Here is a 16,049-nt window from a genome sequence, read left to right as displayed (position 1 = left end):
TTGCCGTTCACTCCTTTCTGTGTATTTTCATTTAATGCCTTTTTTAAACTAATTGGACCCTCTGGTAGACTAGTAAAAATATATACATCAGTGATGTTCTACAATGTTTTTTAGTAGATGCAGACCCATATCTTGAATCTAATGTGGTTTTTTAGGGGATCCTGATGGAAAGCCTACAAGTGCTACACAGCTGAAACCAACCAAAAAATTCTTTTTGCATGCTTGTTATGTTCAATTTTTAGTTATCCGCTCTTACTTCCATCTTTTGGATATAATTTTTAAAAATAAATTGCTCAATTAATTCCCTACACATTAATGTTGGACTCTTTAGAAAATCTCCATTTTGCATTCTTACTGGAATTATTTCTTTTCATATCTTCAGAATAACATTCTTTATATTTTTTCTAAATCTTCTGAATAAATGTAGAATCTATCATATCCCATCAATCTTTTCTTTGAACACTTTTAAATCTTCACTCCTAGAATGTAGGGTACATGATAGACTAAGCTAGTCTTTTTCTCTTTTTTCATAAATTCTAAACTTACTACCCAAGGTCTCATCATTTCAACTTCAGCTTTGTGCTTATTGATCAGAATCAAGACCAAATTGATTACTCTATTTTATAGGATAAAATTATCATTAGAGTTAGCCAAAAATCTATCAGCTGTTCTACTTTTGGGTAAGATACAGAGTCCAAGCAACTGTCTGGATAATTTAATTCTCTTATCACTATTATGTTATACTTCTATTACCAAATTTATGATCTTTCCCAAGCTCGTCACTTATTTCCTTTTTCTGTCCAGGTGGTTGTAGTACAGATCATTTCAATAGCATTCTAAATTGGGATGTCCAACCATACCTACACTCCTCTTAAGCTCAGAATTCTTCACATAAATTTATCTTCTTATAGTCTTACAAAGTACTACTCTGTTGCCTATCCCCTTTTATCAATCCTATTCATTTTGAATAAAATGTATCCTTCCAAAATTATATTACATTCATGTATCTTATCTTAGTAAATCACATTCACACCTACCTCCGAGGTCAAATTTGTCTCCTTTCTAGTTCATCATGCTTAGTACTTACACCTTATGCATATGTTTGTGTGTGTGTATGTACTCCTAAGTGTACTTATTAGCTCTTATTAGCTCCTTTCTTGGATTTTTTTTCTCCTATTTCTAGTTTTTACTACAACGTAGCTGCTCTTTACATATATTCTATAGTATCTATAACATTAGATACTATAGTATTTATTTTTACTTACATAAGTAATTTTCTTCCTTACCTTTCCAATCAAAAACCCTTTTGTCTACTTTGCAAAATTTCAAACAAATACACTTTAATAGCCTTCTTTGATGTAATTTCTCTGTGGCTAGGAAACCGTTATTTCTATATTTGGAGTCACTATCCAGAAATCTTAAACAAAATATTTGTGCAATGGCAAATTGCAAGAAAGAATTTAGGAATTTGCTTAAACTAAACAGATTCCCAAAATGTATGCCCTCTGAAAGATGACATATTCATAAAACAATAAACTGACAAAACAAGAAGTATCTTAGAGCTTATCTATAATTCAATTTATTATTTTTTATGTAAGGAAAATTAAGTTCAAGAAGACCAAGTGACTTATCTACAAAATCACATAATCATAACAATTTATATTTCCTTCATACTTATAAACTGTTTTCTTCAACTCTAATAAGAACTTAGAGGAAATATGCCTATTCTCACATTTCATATGAAGAAGTGAAGGTTCAGACAGATTTCATGACTTTCTCATGATCAGATCTCTAATAATTATTATAATCAGTATTCAAACCCAAGTGTCTTTACTCAAAATCTAATATATAAAAATATATATGTATATATAATATTATATTTTTCCATCAAACCACAATGCCTTTTACTGTATGTTTTCCCTTCAGAAAGTAATTTGCTTCTACTCCATATATATTTTGTTTAATTTTTATATACATATATTTTCCTCAAGTAGGATGTAAATTCATTAAAAGCAGGGTTTATTTGGGTTTTGGTCTTTGTACATTCAGCATATACTTGGTGTATATATGCTAAAAAAAAAAAAACATTTAATTGTATTTATATATTTCTATGGAATCTAATTAATTTGCATTAACATTCCTTCCCATGTCACTAAGAATTAATGTCAAGAAAAAAAATAAGGAAGCATACACTTGCCATTAATCCTTCCTTGACCGAGAAATAAGGGTCAAAAAAGTCACATTCAAATAAATCACATTCATAATTTATTTTGGGGTCAAAATCTAAAATGCAAAGATTTAAAATAATTTTCAGATGAAAGACATACCTTGCAATGAGCATATGATCCTGAATGTAGGCTAAAAACTGTGGATAATCCTTCCTTGCAATGTACAAACACTCTCCGTGAAGACAAAGAATCTTCAGACAATTGAGCATGTTAAAAAGAATGTCAGGCTCTTCAAACTTGGCCATTTCCTGTGCAAATAACCACATGTTTATTGTTTTATTCAGATACTTTAAATTTATGATAAACATATACATATAATCCAACATTATAAAAATCATACCTGGAAAATGGTATATATTAGCCTTAGAGTTACTGGAAGTTGCTGGTAACAAAATTTTCTTTCAGTGTCATTCTTTATTGCTGTCAAGAAATAATTACATAAAGCATTAATGTAATTCTTCCTTGAACTCACAAGATGATCCAATAAGTATGACATTCAGTAAAATGATATTTCATAGACTGTAAATTATTTGAAATGAGAAGTCAATCTGGAGATCATCTACTCATCTACTATGTCTTTATTTTCTACTGAGGAAGACATAGAGTAAGTTGATTTATTAAGTGCTTACCATGTAAAAGATTGAAATATAAAATTAATATGACAGTGTTTCCACCCTCAAAAAGCTTAATATCTTGTAGGGATGATTAAACATACACAAAATACAATAAAAGTAAAACACGATAAGTGTAGAAAAAGAACACAAAGTACTAGGACATCAAATGCAGAATTAGAGTTCCTATCTCTAAGGGAGAGTAGAGGAGAAGTGGTATTAAAACATAAATATAATTTATTAGATTCTACCTATTTAACATAATTTTATAAAAATGGGAAAAAATAAATGTAAAATGCTCAGAAGCACTTTCTACCTGAAGTACTACCTTCTTGAAGTATTTCTTCTTTTTCAAAAAGATGCTCTAGTGACAAGAGTACTGAATTCAGAACATTTAATTCAAAACTTAGATCTGCTACTCACTTGGTACAAGTATATACAAAACACACACACACACACACACACACACACACACACACACACACACACACACACACACACATATATATATATATATATATATATATATATATATATATGTAACAGATGGAGTAGATTTGATATCAGTATGATTCCAGTATCTGAGAAGATAGTTTTTGGAGTATATTGTATACATTTCTTCTTAGTTTCTCCTTCATTTTTCCTCCTTCTCCTTGCCCCTACCAGATTATAAGATCTTTCAGATCTACATTTACATTACATCTATTTTGTATTCCTAGAACTAATCCCGTGACCTTGAACACAGTAGGTGCTCCATAAGCTTTTGCTGAACTGATTTGTTCAAAGACCAATAGGAAAAGCGAAGGAGGCAGTGATAGCATCTGTACCATGAAAGATAATCATTGGGTGCAGGGATTGTAAACAGGAATGTGAAGCAATCTTAGGTTGTCTCATAAAAGCAAATATTATGATGAATAGAATTAATAATAAGTATGGATAAGAACTAAGAAGTTCACTCTGCTTTTATTCTTTATTCTATCCAGTCTGCCATTACATATAAACAAAACTATAGCTAGTGATTACAAATCAGAAGAGAGAAGAACTCTCTCCCTGACATTATTGCACAAAGGTCTAAGTATGACTCTTCTTGAATTAAATAATTTGAAAAAATGCACACAGAGGCCTAAGAAGAATGGTAAGATGATTGGAAAAGCACTAAGTACTCTAATAGTGTAATAGAATCCAGAGATTTTTACCCTTTTTTGTTATGGCTCATTTGGCAGACTGGTGAAGCCTATGTAACTCTTCTTAGAATAATATTTTTAAAATAGTAAAATATAGGATTATATTTAAATACAATTATCAAAATATATTTTAAGATCATGAATCCAAGTTAAGTGTAGGTGTTAAACCCCTAAACAACCAAGTACTACTAACTGGGTAAAAGGTATGCACCCTGAACTACAAGGGAGAAAAGACATAGATTGTGATAAATAATAAAGAACCAACATGGAATTAAGGAGAAAGGACTATTTATAAGTAGAAGAAGACATGTTTACTCTACAGAAGCGATATTTTCTGTGTAAGGACTGGAAATATAACATTCATACAAAAAATAACAGAAAATAGAGGTGTTTTGGCATAGAAGTATTTTATGGTGGTGAACATATTCAAAAAAGATAGAACCTTAAAAGGTCTTTGCTTACAGGATGTTAGAGCTGGTCCCAACAAAGGAATAAGTGCCATCTTGTGAGATTTGAGAATTACAGGGAGAGAAGTGGGTGAAAAGAACTGCAAAGCCATGGGATACAGAAAAAGCATGCTGCTGAGGGCTACAAGAAGCAAAGCTATGGAGCAATTCAGGACCACAGAATAGATTCATCAATAGGGAGTCATGAATGGCAACTTCAACAAAAGCAGCCAAAGAAATCATGGAGGGAAGGATCATATTTTAAAAGCAACTCAAGGACATCTACAGGTCTCTCTTTTGTTCCCTTATCTCCACTCACATCACTTCTCACCTGTCTATTACAACACCTTGCTAATTTGGTCTCTCTGCTTCATCTTCTGCACAGACGGCAAATTTATATTCCTAAAGCACAAGATTAGGTAAGTCCTTTACTTAAGAATCTTCAGTAACAACTCCCTATTTGCTCTTCTGTTTCACATTTAAAGTTTTTTACATTAAAGATCTTAAAATCAGGATCCCACCTATCTCTTCCATCTGATTTCATATTTCTCCTAATCATATACTTTATTTTCCATTCAAATTGGCCCATGTGCTCTCTCTTTATGTGATATTCCCTCTCTTCTATACCTTGGACCTTTGCACAGGTTATCCTCCCCCATGGCTCCCTACTCTACTTCTTAAGAAACCCCATCTGCCTTGAAGGCCCAGCTTATATGATATATGCTCCATGAGGCATTTCCTAACTCTCACAATTGTTAATATTCTCCTCCATTCCCTAAATTAGAGTGTGTGTATGTAGAATTCATTTTTATGTGTATATGTTATTCCTAACACCCCCTACTATAATAAGCTATATAATATAATAATAATAAATAATATTATGATTATTTAATTTTCTACCTCTAGTACTTAGAATAGGGCCTAGAACATAGTGGGTGCCAAATAAGTGCATTTTTTTCTTTTTTCTAAAGTTAGCATTTAATTGATGCCTTTTATTTCAGTATCATACTCATTTTCAGATATACCTATTAGGCTATGTTGTTTCCTGCCTACTTTTTTGTCATCTATTTTAGTTTTTATTTAATAAATGCATTTTGAATAAACAAATCATTAAGTCATTGTGGGAGATCTTTAATAGATAATATAAAATGACAGAGGTTCCACAAGATGATTAAAAGGTAAATTTTGTCATGATTTTCAAAATAAGGAAGATAATTGTCTACAAACTATAGGCCCATGAGTTTGATTTGAACTCAGGTGCTCCTGACTCCAGGGCTAGTGCTCTATTCACTTCAACATCTAACTGCTTCTCACCAATTCTTGTAAATATTATCTCTATCATCTCTAACCCTATTAGAATTTAAGTTCCTTAAAGGCAGGGATTACCTCATTTTTGTTTTTGGTATCCCTAATATCTAATACAACGCCTGGAACACAGTAGGTACTAAATATCTTTTCATTCATACATTCTTAGACATTGATAAAGTGAGTGAAACATATCCAGAGAAGGGTATTAAAAGAATTAGAAAGTATATAAATATTCATTAAAGAACAACATGCATATATATATAATATAAAAGAAATATTTAACCTGAACGAAGACCTAAATGAGATGCCAACATTTGAAAGAGTATGACTGATATATGAATGTTTAGTGTTGTAATGTTCTCTGGGCAGTACTTGGTACTGTTCCCAAGTAGAAGAAAGTGATTTTCCAGTAAGTGCTGAATTTGGGATGAAAAAGTCTTTTACTGCTTGCTCTTTCTGCATTTTTTTTCTTGTGATCATCCTAAAACTCTGCTTCATCACCCTACAAATCCAATTGAAAATCTAGGAGTACCAGTGTGAAATGAACTACTCTCTTGTCTTTGTCCCCTATTCAGTGTGCTTTTCCTGACCACTAATTTTTCAACTTTGAAATATATACATTCAAATAGTAGCTTTTCCCACTTCTTATCTAATTACAACACAATCTCCAATATCACCCCTCTACTAAAATCTTGAACATACTATTTGAGACTTGCTCCTTTCCCCAGAGTTTTTCTTTATGGCACTATTTATTGCCCCCTAATCAATAGTACATATATAAGAACCATCCCCACCCTATAGTCTATAGACTATATGGGAAAAGATTTACTCTTAAGTAGTTGTGCTCATTCAATAAGCCCAAAGCTTTGCATATACTTCCTTTTAAAGCTTAGGTTGATTCTAGAATTTCACATTAGGCTGACCTACCAATGTTTTCAGGGAGTTCAGTGTGATTTCCTGGATTCTCTCCATGCTTTGCAACAGGGTTTTCATCCTCTTCTCCTTCAGTGCCTATTATAAACTCAGGCCGGGAATAGAGAAGACTGTCCTCAAGGTTGTCTGTGGGCTCCTAAGAGAACAGAACAAGAATCTTCATGAGCTTCAGAACACAAAAGCCTTCATGAAAACTGTGAAGAGGGTCTAGTCACATATTTCAACAATATGAACAGTAGCCAATGGAGCCAATTATGGAGTCCCAAGCCTTTTGAGAAAGGTTTTTCCTTTATGTGGAAATAAAAATTAGAAATAGTAAAATTTTCATCAAGTTGGTGGAATTTATGAAGTTTTAAAAATTATTTTCCTTATATAGGTACTTTAGTCTTAATTTTAATGTCATTCTACATAGATTTATACCATAATTATTATTAATATCATGGAAGGACTGGACTTTAAATTCCAAGTCTAAATTCCAAGCTTTGTAACCCTAGTCGTCACTTTACTCCACTCTTTCTCAATTTCCTTATCTGTTAAATGAAGTTGATAAGATTTCTATTATTTACTTTATAGAGTTATGTCTGGCACATAATAAATGCTTCATTTATCCATAATAATAACATGTTTCTCTAGTGCCTTAAGTTTTATATTTTCTTTAAAACAACGCTAAGACATTTTAGTCATTTTTCAGTTGTATTTGAATCTTAATGACCTCAATTAGAGTTTTTTTGGGGCACAAACACTGGAGTGATTTGCCATTTCCTTCTCCAGATCATCTTACAGATGAGGAAACCAAGGAAAACAAGGTTAAATGACTTTCCTAGATCACATAGCTAGTAAGTCTCTGAGGCCAGATTTGAACTCAGCAAGATGAATCTTCCTGACTCCAGACCCAGCACTCCAGGCCCAGCATAGGCCTAACTATAGGACCCTCATTTTACAGAAAAGTACATTCAGGCTCACAGGTAAAATGACTTGTACAAGGCCACACTGTTGAGAGGCATAGTCAAAATTCAAATGTGGGTCCCCTGACCAAGATAATTTCAAAAATTAATGTAGTGATGCTTTCCTTTAAGCTGCTGTCATTAACCCTGTCCAAGAGAACATTCCCTTTTAAGAAAGAAGGTAAGCAGAACAATTGATGTACTGACCATGTAGGAAAGCATATGCCTTACTCCAACATCTCCACCAAAAAAAAAAAATGAGGTAAATTTCATCCTTAGGCATCTAGAATTATGATTGATCACTATATTATGTGAATTTTAATGTATTTAGCATTTTCTTCCTTTATTACTGTGGTTGTTTTGATAATGTGTTTTCTTGTTTCTGCTTACTTTGTTCTATATCAGTTCACCTAACTCTCACAAAGTTTCTCTTTATTATTCACATTTCTCATTTCTTACACTGCAAAAATATCCCATTACATTTGAATAGTATGATTTGTTTGAACAAGCCATAATTGATAGGCAACCAAAGTTCCTATTTTTTGCCACCACCAGTGCACTTTCTGTATAATCATGCTATCTCCCAAATATGTCAGAATATATCCTGAGTAAAACAACGGGAAGCCAAAAGATATTAAGTAGTAGTTTACAAAAATTGGGTTTCTATTAGTCTAGTCTTAGGTGACATTAGTAGGTTACCAACATGATTTGGTACTAGGCAGGATATCCACTGAAACATTTCAACCCAGTTCCCTCTTATTCCATCATCATAGCTTGATTATCTTAAGTCTTAATTTTTTTCCATAATTAAGAGTCCTTTTTAAAATTTTAGATGACCACAGAAAGGATGCCCATAATCTAAAACATTCATTGCTAATGAATACCTTAGCAAGGATTAGTTGATAAGCAACTGAGAAAATGGATGAAACAAAGTATTACAGTCATGATATAACCTAGAACAGAATTTGTTAATATAGGAAATGAATTATCTTCAAACACAAACTTCTTAATTTAGCTGGAAATTAGTCCTATTTGGAGCTTACTCATTAACCAATCATGTCAGTCAGTCAATTATGAAAGGTTTTATACATTTTGAAATAAGAAAGAATTTCCCTGAAGCCAAATAATAATGATGATATTAATGATGATGATGATGATGATGATGATGATGATGATGATGATGATGATGGTTATGATGAATCTCTAACTGTTGGAAGACTCTGGCAGCTGGTCATGCATTGTCCTAGATTTGGAATCAGAAGACCTAGATTCAAGTCTTGGTTATGCTAATTAATGGCCAATTTACAACTTCACTAAGTCTCAGTTTCTAATATATAAGATGGGAATATAGTTATACCTTCCAGAGTTTGACTTTCCCCATCATAGTTTTGATATACTGAAAGATGACATAAGAAATTAAATGGGAATTAAAGAAGCGGTGATTTGCAGAAACCAAATAACACACAAAGGCTAGCAGAAGACACAGAAGGTTAGAAATTCATAAATTCATAAAACAAATATATAATATTATATAGCATCAACATATTTTATCTCTTAGTACCCCATTTGATGATGTTTCATTTCCATGACCAAGAACTCTATTTAATGTCTCTATTTAACCATAACCCTCTATCTTTCCATCTTCCCTGGTACTTGAATACTCTGAAAACTACTTTTTTTTCATAATGATCCCTAATCCCTCTATCCTTCAGTGTTCTTCTTAGCCATCACCCTTATGACAGCTTTCCTTTCTTTCCTTCCCAATCTAGTCTTTCTGGCTGAACAATTCAACTACATTTCAGATCTTTATGTTATTGCCACTTAGATGTTGTCAAACTCTAGCCTTCACTATCTCTTTTCACCACTTTTCCTTATATGCTGCTCAACTGTGAAAGTCACATCCCTACAATGCCTAGATCCACTGTAAATTTATGATATCTAATTTCAAGAGGGCCTGCCCTACTATATAACATATTTCCATATTTGTCATGATATGAAAGAAAAATCAGAAAAAAGGGAAAACCACAAGAAGGAAAAAACAAACAAAAAAGGTGAAAATATTATGTCAATCCTCATTCAGTCTTCACAGCTCTCTCTCTGGATGTGGATGGAATTTTCCCTCTCAAGTCTATTGGAATTGTTTGTATCACTGCATTGCTGAGAAGAGCTAAGCATATCATAGTTAATCAACCCATAATGTTTGCTGTTACTGTGTATAATGTTTTTCTGGCTCTGCTAACTTCACTCAATATCAGTTCTTATCTTTCCAGATTTTTCTGAAAGCTGCCTATTCATCATTTCTTATAGCACAAAAGTATTCCATCACAGTCATATACCACAACTTATTCCCCAATCAATGAGTATCCCCTCAATTTCCAATTCTTTGACACCACAAAAAGGGCTTCTATAAATATCTGTCCATATAGGTCCTTTTCCTTTAAAAAAAAATCTCTATGGGATACAGATCCAATAATGATACTTTAGATCAAAGGATATGCATAGTTTTATACTCCTTTGGACTAAGTTCCAAATTGCTCTCCAAAATGACTGGATCAGTTCATGACCTTTGGTAGTGTATTTCTAAGTTTTACTCAGGTTTGCTCTTTTCACTAGACATACTTGAAAATCCTCAATTATATTAAAGGTCTGTTTTTCCCCTGTAGAGTAATACTTACTTTTACATGGTAAATTATTATTCTTGGTCTTTATCTTTTACCTTCTGGAATATTGTGTTGCAAGATTATTTTCTTCATAATTGTTTCTACTAATTTTTGTATGATTCTGACTGGGTTCCTTCATCCTTGAACTCTTTTATTTCTCGAGATTTTTTCTTTGACTTGGAAGTTCTGGATTTTAGTTATGGCATTGCTGGGTCACTTTAGTCTTTATTTCAAAAGTGTATTCTTTTATTCATTTTGTCAACTAGTTCTAAGAGATCTATTATGATATTCCTATATTATCTCTTGAAATATGGTAACCAGAAATGGAGTTGATAAGTTTTTTGGGTTTGGATCTAATACAAATTAAAACAACTCTAGGATACCACCTCCACCTCTCTGATTATTTGCTGTCTTGGGCAGGGGGTACTAAGGAAGGGAGAGAGAAAACTATCAAATTGGTTAATATGATAAAAGGAAAGTTATAAATGTTGGAAGGAATGTGGAAAAATAGGATACTAATGAATTACTGATGGAATTGTGAACTTATTTAACCATTCTGGAGAACAATGTGGAACGACAAACTATACGTACACTTTGGTCCAGCCTTATCACTATTAGGTTTCTATCCCAATGAAATTTTTAAAGGGAGGTGGGAATGGAAGGATTTATTTGTTCAAAGATAATCAGAGCAGTTCTTTCTATGGTGACAAAGAACTGGAAATTGAGGAGATGTCTACCAGTTGAGGAATGGCTGAACAAGTTGCCATAATGAGTAATGGAATATGACTGCTAGAAGAAATGATGAGTAAGCTGATTTAAGAAAAACGTAGAAAGGCTTCCATGAACTGATATAAAAATGGCATAAAGAGAGTCAGAAGAATTTGTACACAAGTAACAGCAATGTTGTATGATGATCAACTGTGAATGACTTGGCTATTCTCAGCAAAACAACAATCCAAGATAATTCTAAGTGACTCAGGATAAAAAATGCTATCCACATCCAAAGAAAGAATTAATGGAGTCTGAAAGTGGATTGAAACCTACAAATTTTTTTCATGTTTTTTTTCTTTTGGTATGTTTCTTTTTTTACATAACTAATATGTAAGTATGTTTTACATGATTGCACATGTATGAATACAACAAATTGCTTACCATCTTAGGGAGTGGAAAGGTGTAGGGAATGGAGAGGTGAAGGGAGAGACACAGAAAATAAAATAGTATTTAAAATGTTTCAATAAAAAACAAGATGCAAATGTACTAAAGATATGACAAAAATTTCCATATATACACAGTAAAGCAAGGATGCCACCCTTCCTACTAATACTTGACATAGTTCTGGAAATGTTATCAATGAATCAAGAAAAATAATTTAAAAGTATAAAGCTTAAGAAAGAGTTAATAATATCCCTATTTTTTTTATTCATTTTTCCAAATTATCCCCTCCCTCCCTTCACTCCCTCCCCCCGATGGCAGGTAATCCCATACATTTTACATGTGTTACAATATAACCTAGATACAATATATGTGTGTAAATACCATTTTCTTGTTGCACATTAATTATTAGCTTCCGAAGGTATAAGTAACCTGGGTAGATAGACAGTAGTGCTAACAATAATATCCCTATTTTCTAAGGATATGATAGTTTATATAGAAAATCTTAGGGAATTAGAAAAGATAATTACTGAAATAATTAATGGCTTCAGTAAAGTTACAAGCTACAAAATATACCCTTCAAAAATCAATAGCATTTCTATGTAATAATAATAAAACCCAAGAGGCAATAATAGAAAAAGAAATTTCATTCTAAATAATTACAAAATACATAAAATATTTTGAGATTGACCTACAAAAGCACACAAAATATTTATATATATTCAATTACAAAGTGTTCCTTAAACAAATAAAAGATAACTTTAAAAACTGTGGAATGCTCATGGTTGGGCTGTGTCACTATAATAAAAAATGACAAATTTAATTTGGATTTTTATTGCAATTCCAATCAAATTATCAAAATAATACAAATAATAAATGATACAAATACAATGATAAATAATATGATAAATAAAATGATAAAATAATACAAAAAATAATTTGGAAAAATAAAACATTTAGAATATCAAAGTATGGAGAAAAGGGAAATAGCACTTTCAGATTTCAAACTATGTTATAAAACAACAATCATTAAAACCATTTGGTATTGGTTTTAAAAAATCAGAAAGGTAGCAGAAAGAAAGCTAGATAAATAGAATTTTTTAAAAAAGAATTCAATAACCTAGTGATAAATAAACCTAAAAATACTAATTATTAAGAAAAGAACTTCCTATTAGATACAAATTGTTGGGAAAACTGGAGAGTCAAGGAGAAATTAGACTCAGATCAAAACTTCGTTATAGTTTATAATAACTTAAATGAATGCATAACATTAATATAAAAGATCTTACCAAAAAAAATTATAAGAGAAGCAGATTATGGGCAGGAGATATGTTCTTACCCAGAGAAGGTATAGAGGGAATTACAAAAGATAAAATGGATATCTAATTATATGAAACGGAAAAGCTTCTTACCAAAAAATTAATGTACCTACAATAGGAAAGGAAGCAGTTAAATGGGAGGGGGGGGAGAAATTGCATCAAATTTCTCTAATAAGTCTTTAGTAACTAAAATATATAATTAGCAGATGTGTGTATGCATATGTATATATAAAACCCAAAACCATGCCCCAGTACACAGCAGTCAAAAGAAATGAACAGTTCTCAAAAGAACTACACACTATTAACAACCATATGAAAAAGTGCCAAATAATTAATAAGAGAAATACAAATAAAAATCTGACATTTCCCCCTTAACCTGCAAAGTGGCAAAAATAATTAAAGATGGAAATAGTTAAATATTGGTGTTCTAAGAATTACACACTCTAGTGAATTGTTGGTGGAGTTGTAAATCAGTACAACCATTTTGGAAAACATTTTTGAAATAAACAGCTAAAATATCTATACCTTGGATTCAGAGATTCATTTACTAGACTTATGCCCCAAGTAGGTCACTGATAAGAAGAAAGGCCCTATATACCCCAAAACATGTTTTATTTTTCCTTTTTTCCTACTCTTTTCTTAAGATCCTCAAGACATAAAAGAACTACTCCCAAGTCTTGTCTAATTGCTCTCCCTCTATGGACCCTAACAATTACTGAATTCTGAGGAGACAAATTTCATATATATGTTACTTCCCCATATTAGAATGTAAGCAAATTATCCTCTTTTAGTCCTTTATTGTTGCTCATTCATGTTTATTGTTTTATGGTTTTTTAACTTCAAAATTTCTACATAGCTCAAGTTTTTTTAACAAGAATGCTTGGAATTTCTTTATTTCATTAAAAAATCTATTTTTCCCCTGACACATTATTAGTTGTACTAGGTTAGGTACTTTTGGTAAGGTATCTTATACCTTTTAGAACATGATATTGTAAGCTTTTATTTTCTTCATAAAAGCTGTTAATTCATTTGTGATTTTGATTCCTAGATTACTGAATGATTTCTTTCTGGCTGCTTGAAATATTTTTTTATAACTTGGAAATTGGATTTGGGTTTTGACATTCCTAGAAATTTTCATCTTGGCATTTCATTCAAGAGGCAACCATTAGATTCTTTTTATTTCCACTTTGTCCTTTAATTCTGAGAAATCTAAACAGTTTTCTTTTAAGATTTCTTGAAACAGAATGTCTATATTCTCTTTTGTTATGGTATTCAGATGGTTAGTGATTCTTAAATTTTTCTCAATCTGTTTTTCAGATCAGATACTTTGCTTAAATTTACTTTATATTTTCTTCTATTTTTCAGCCTTTTGACTTTAACATATCTAGTTTTCTCATGTAATCATTGGCTTCTCTATTTGATCCTTCAAGTTTTCAAGAAGCCTTTGTTTGAGCAAGTTTTGCTATCTCCTGTGCCAAGCACAATTTGCTAAATTATTTCCCTAACTTCTCCTTCCAACTTTTCTTCTATGCTTTTCATTTCTTTTCAAATTCTTTTCTTCAAGACCTCTTATGCTGTAAAGATTTTAGCTTTTTTTAACTATTGCTTCATCTATTCCAAGAATTTTAGTTGAATTTGTGTCCAAGCTATGTTTCTCTCTGGCATATTGCTTGTGGAAGTTTTGCTCTTCTTCTGTGTTGTGTCTTGAGAGGTCCTGCCAACTTAATAGCCTATTTTTTTTGTTTGTTCATTCTTCCAGTCTACTTCCTTACTGGCTGTGTTCTGCCATACTTCTGTAGACAAATTCTGAACTGGTCCTATGGCTGCTTTCATGTATATTGAGTGTTATAATATTCTAAGATCTCAAATAATTGGCTAAGGACCTGTAAGTTTTCAGTGCTCCCAGTGTTCTGACTCAGAGCAAAGTATATTTGGTACTCCCTTCATTTGAACTCTGCAATTTTCTGACCTGAGTTTGTGTCTAGGAAAGTCTCTGGATTCAACTAAAATCCTTAAGAGTCAACTAGAAAGTTCTTTTGGTTTAGAATGGCAGAACTATAAACTCCAGGTGCTACTACTATTATTGATTGATTGCTTGCTTGTTTCTGAGTTGAACCTCCTTCTTTTTCACTGCACTGCTCAGGGACTTCTTACCTTAAAATGCCACTTCGCTGGATATACTGCGTCTGTGATTCAGAGCTGAGTAGTAACAAAGCAATCCTCATCATAGTGCCCCAGTATCAGTATGGTGGAATTCTAATATAAGTCTAAAGCTTCCTCTTGTCCTCTGCACAGAGTGTTTCATGTGGCTCCTCCACTTTAGTTCCTGTGCCTGTAATTATACTTGTGTATCACCTTATGCCAAGCTGGGACTACTTATTAAAACATTTTCTGAATTTCCCATTAGGATTTAGTCTGGTGGATTTTCTCTATCTATTAAAGTTTTGAAGAGAGAATCACAGCTGCATTGCTCTTACCACTCTGCTCTCTTGGCTCCTCCCAGATCATAAATCATTACACTAGTTTTTAAAGAGCAAATAAACACAGAAAAAGAATACAGTAAGGAAGAAGTGAGAAAGGAGGAATAATTTATTATTTTATTGACTGAAGGAATGAACAAAGCATTTATAAAGTATTTACTATGTGTGATGCATTATGCTAAATACTGATGATACAAAAAGAAGAGGAAGGAGTTCACATTCTAGTGAGTGAATATGTGGAAGACTCAATAGATGTGAGATTCAAATTGCAAATCAGATGGAAAGGTCCTATGGTCCTTTGAGTGCAGCAACAAAGAAGATAGTAATAGCCTCTTTTTTAACATTATTTCCATTTATTAAGGTCATATTAGTTTCTAATACTGAATTTGTCAAGAACTTTGGTGATAAGAATTTTATTTTCTAGGATTTCAATAACTAGCAAGAAAACTGAAGAAGAGTGGCTGATCCAGAGCTGCTTCCCTGAATAATGGCTCTAGGGAATATGCTACAGGCATTGCTAATTCCAAAAAATCTTAGATTCAGGTCACTGTCTCAATCAAGGCCTAAAGGGAAAAGGTGAACAACTTGGTGGTCATGGTGCAACTTGCCAATCACAGACCGCCTGCCTGCCCTATAGTGGCAATTGATAGGCAGTTGGTACATGTGGCTGCCACCTTCTTCAAAGAAATTGTTTCTTGTAAGATGGCAGAGAGGGTGGCACTTGGAAGAGAGCCAGAGGCAGAGCAGCTGGATCATAAATATAAATGAAATGCCCAAGAAAATG

General features: G+C 32.4%; 1 protein-coding gene across 13 annotated transcripts in view; it reads right to left on the bottom strand.

The window, feature by feature from the left end:
• The window catches only part of UNC79 (unc-79 homolog, NALCN channel complex subunit), a 318,327-nt gene that overhangs the window by 150,681 nt on the left and 151,597 nt on the right, over positions 1–16,049 (bottom strand). For all 13 annotated transcript variants that reach the window (XM_074289679.1, XM_074289683.1, XM_074289680.1 and 10 more), the window contains 3 exons: positions 6,705–6,846; positions 2,569–2,648; positions 2,328–2,476 (listed from right to left, as the gene is read on the bottom strand). In XM_074289679.1, the coding sequence (XP_074145780.1) occupies positions 2,328–2,476; positions 2,569–2,648; positions 6,705–6,846 (371 nt within the window). The remainder of the gene's footprint in view (positions 1–2,327; positions 2,477–2,568; positions 2,649–6,704; positions 6,847–16,049) is intronic.

Source organism: Sminthopsis crassicaudata, chromosome 2, assembly GCF_048593235.1.
Source record: "Sminthopsis crassicaudata isolate SCR6 chromosome 2, ASM4859323v1, whole genome shotgun sequence".
Lineage (NCBI taxonomy): Eukaryota > Metazoa > Chordata > Mammalia > Dasyuromorphia > Dasyuridae > Sminthopsis > Sminthopsis crassicaudata.
Note: the sequence above shows the minus strand (reverse complement) of the source record. Positions and strands in the feature narration are given on the sequence as shown.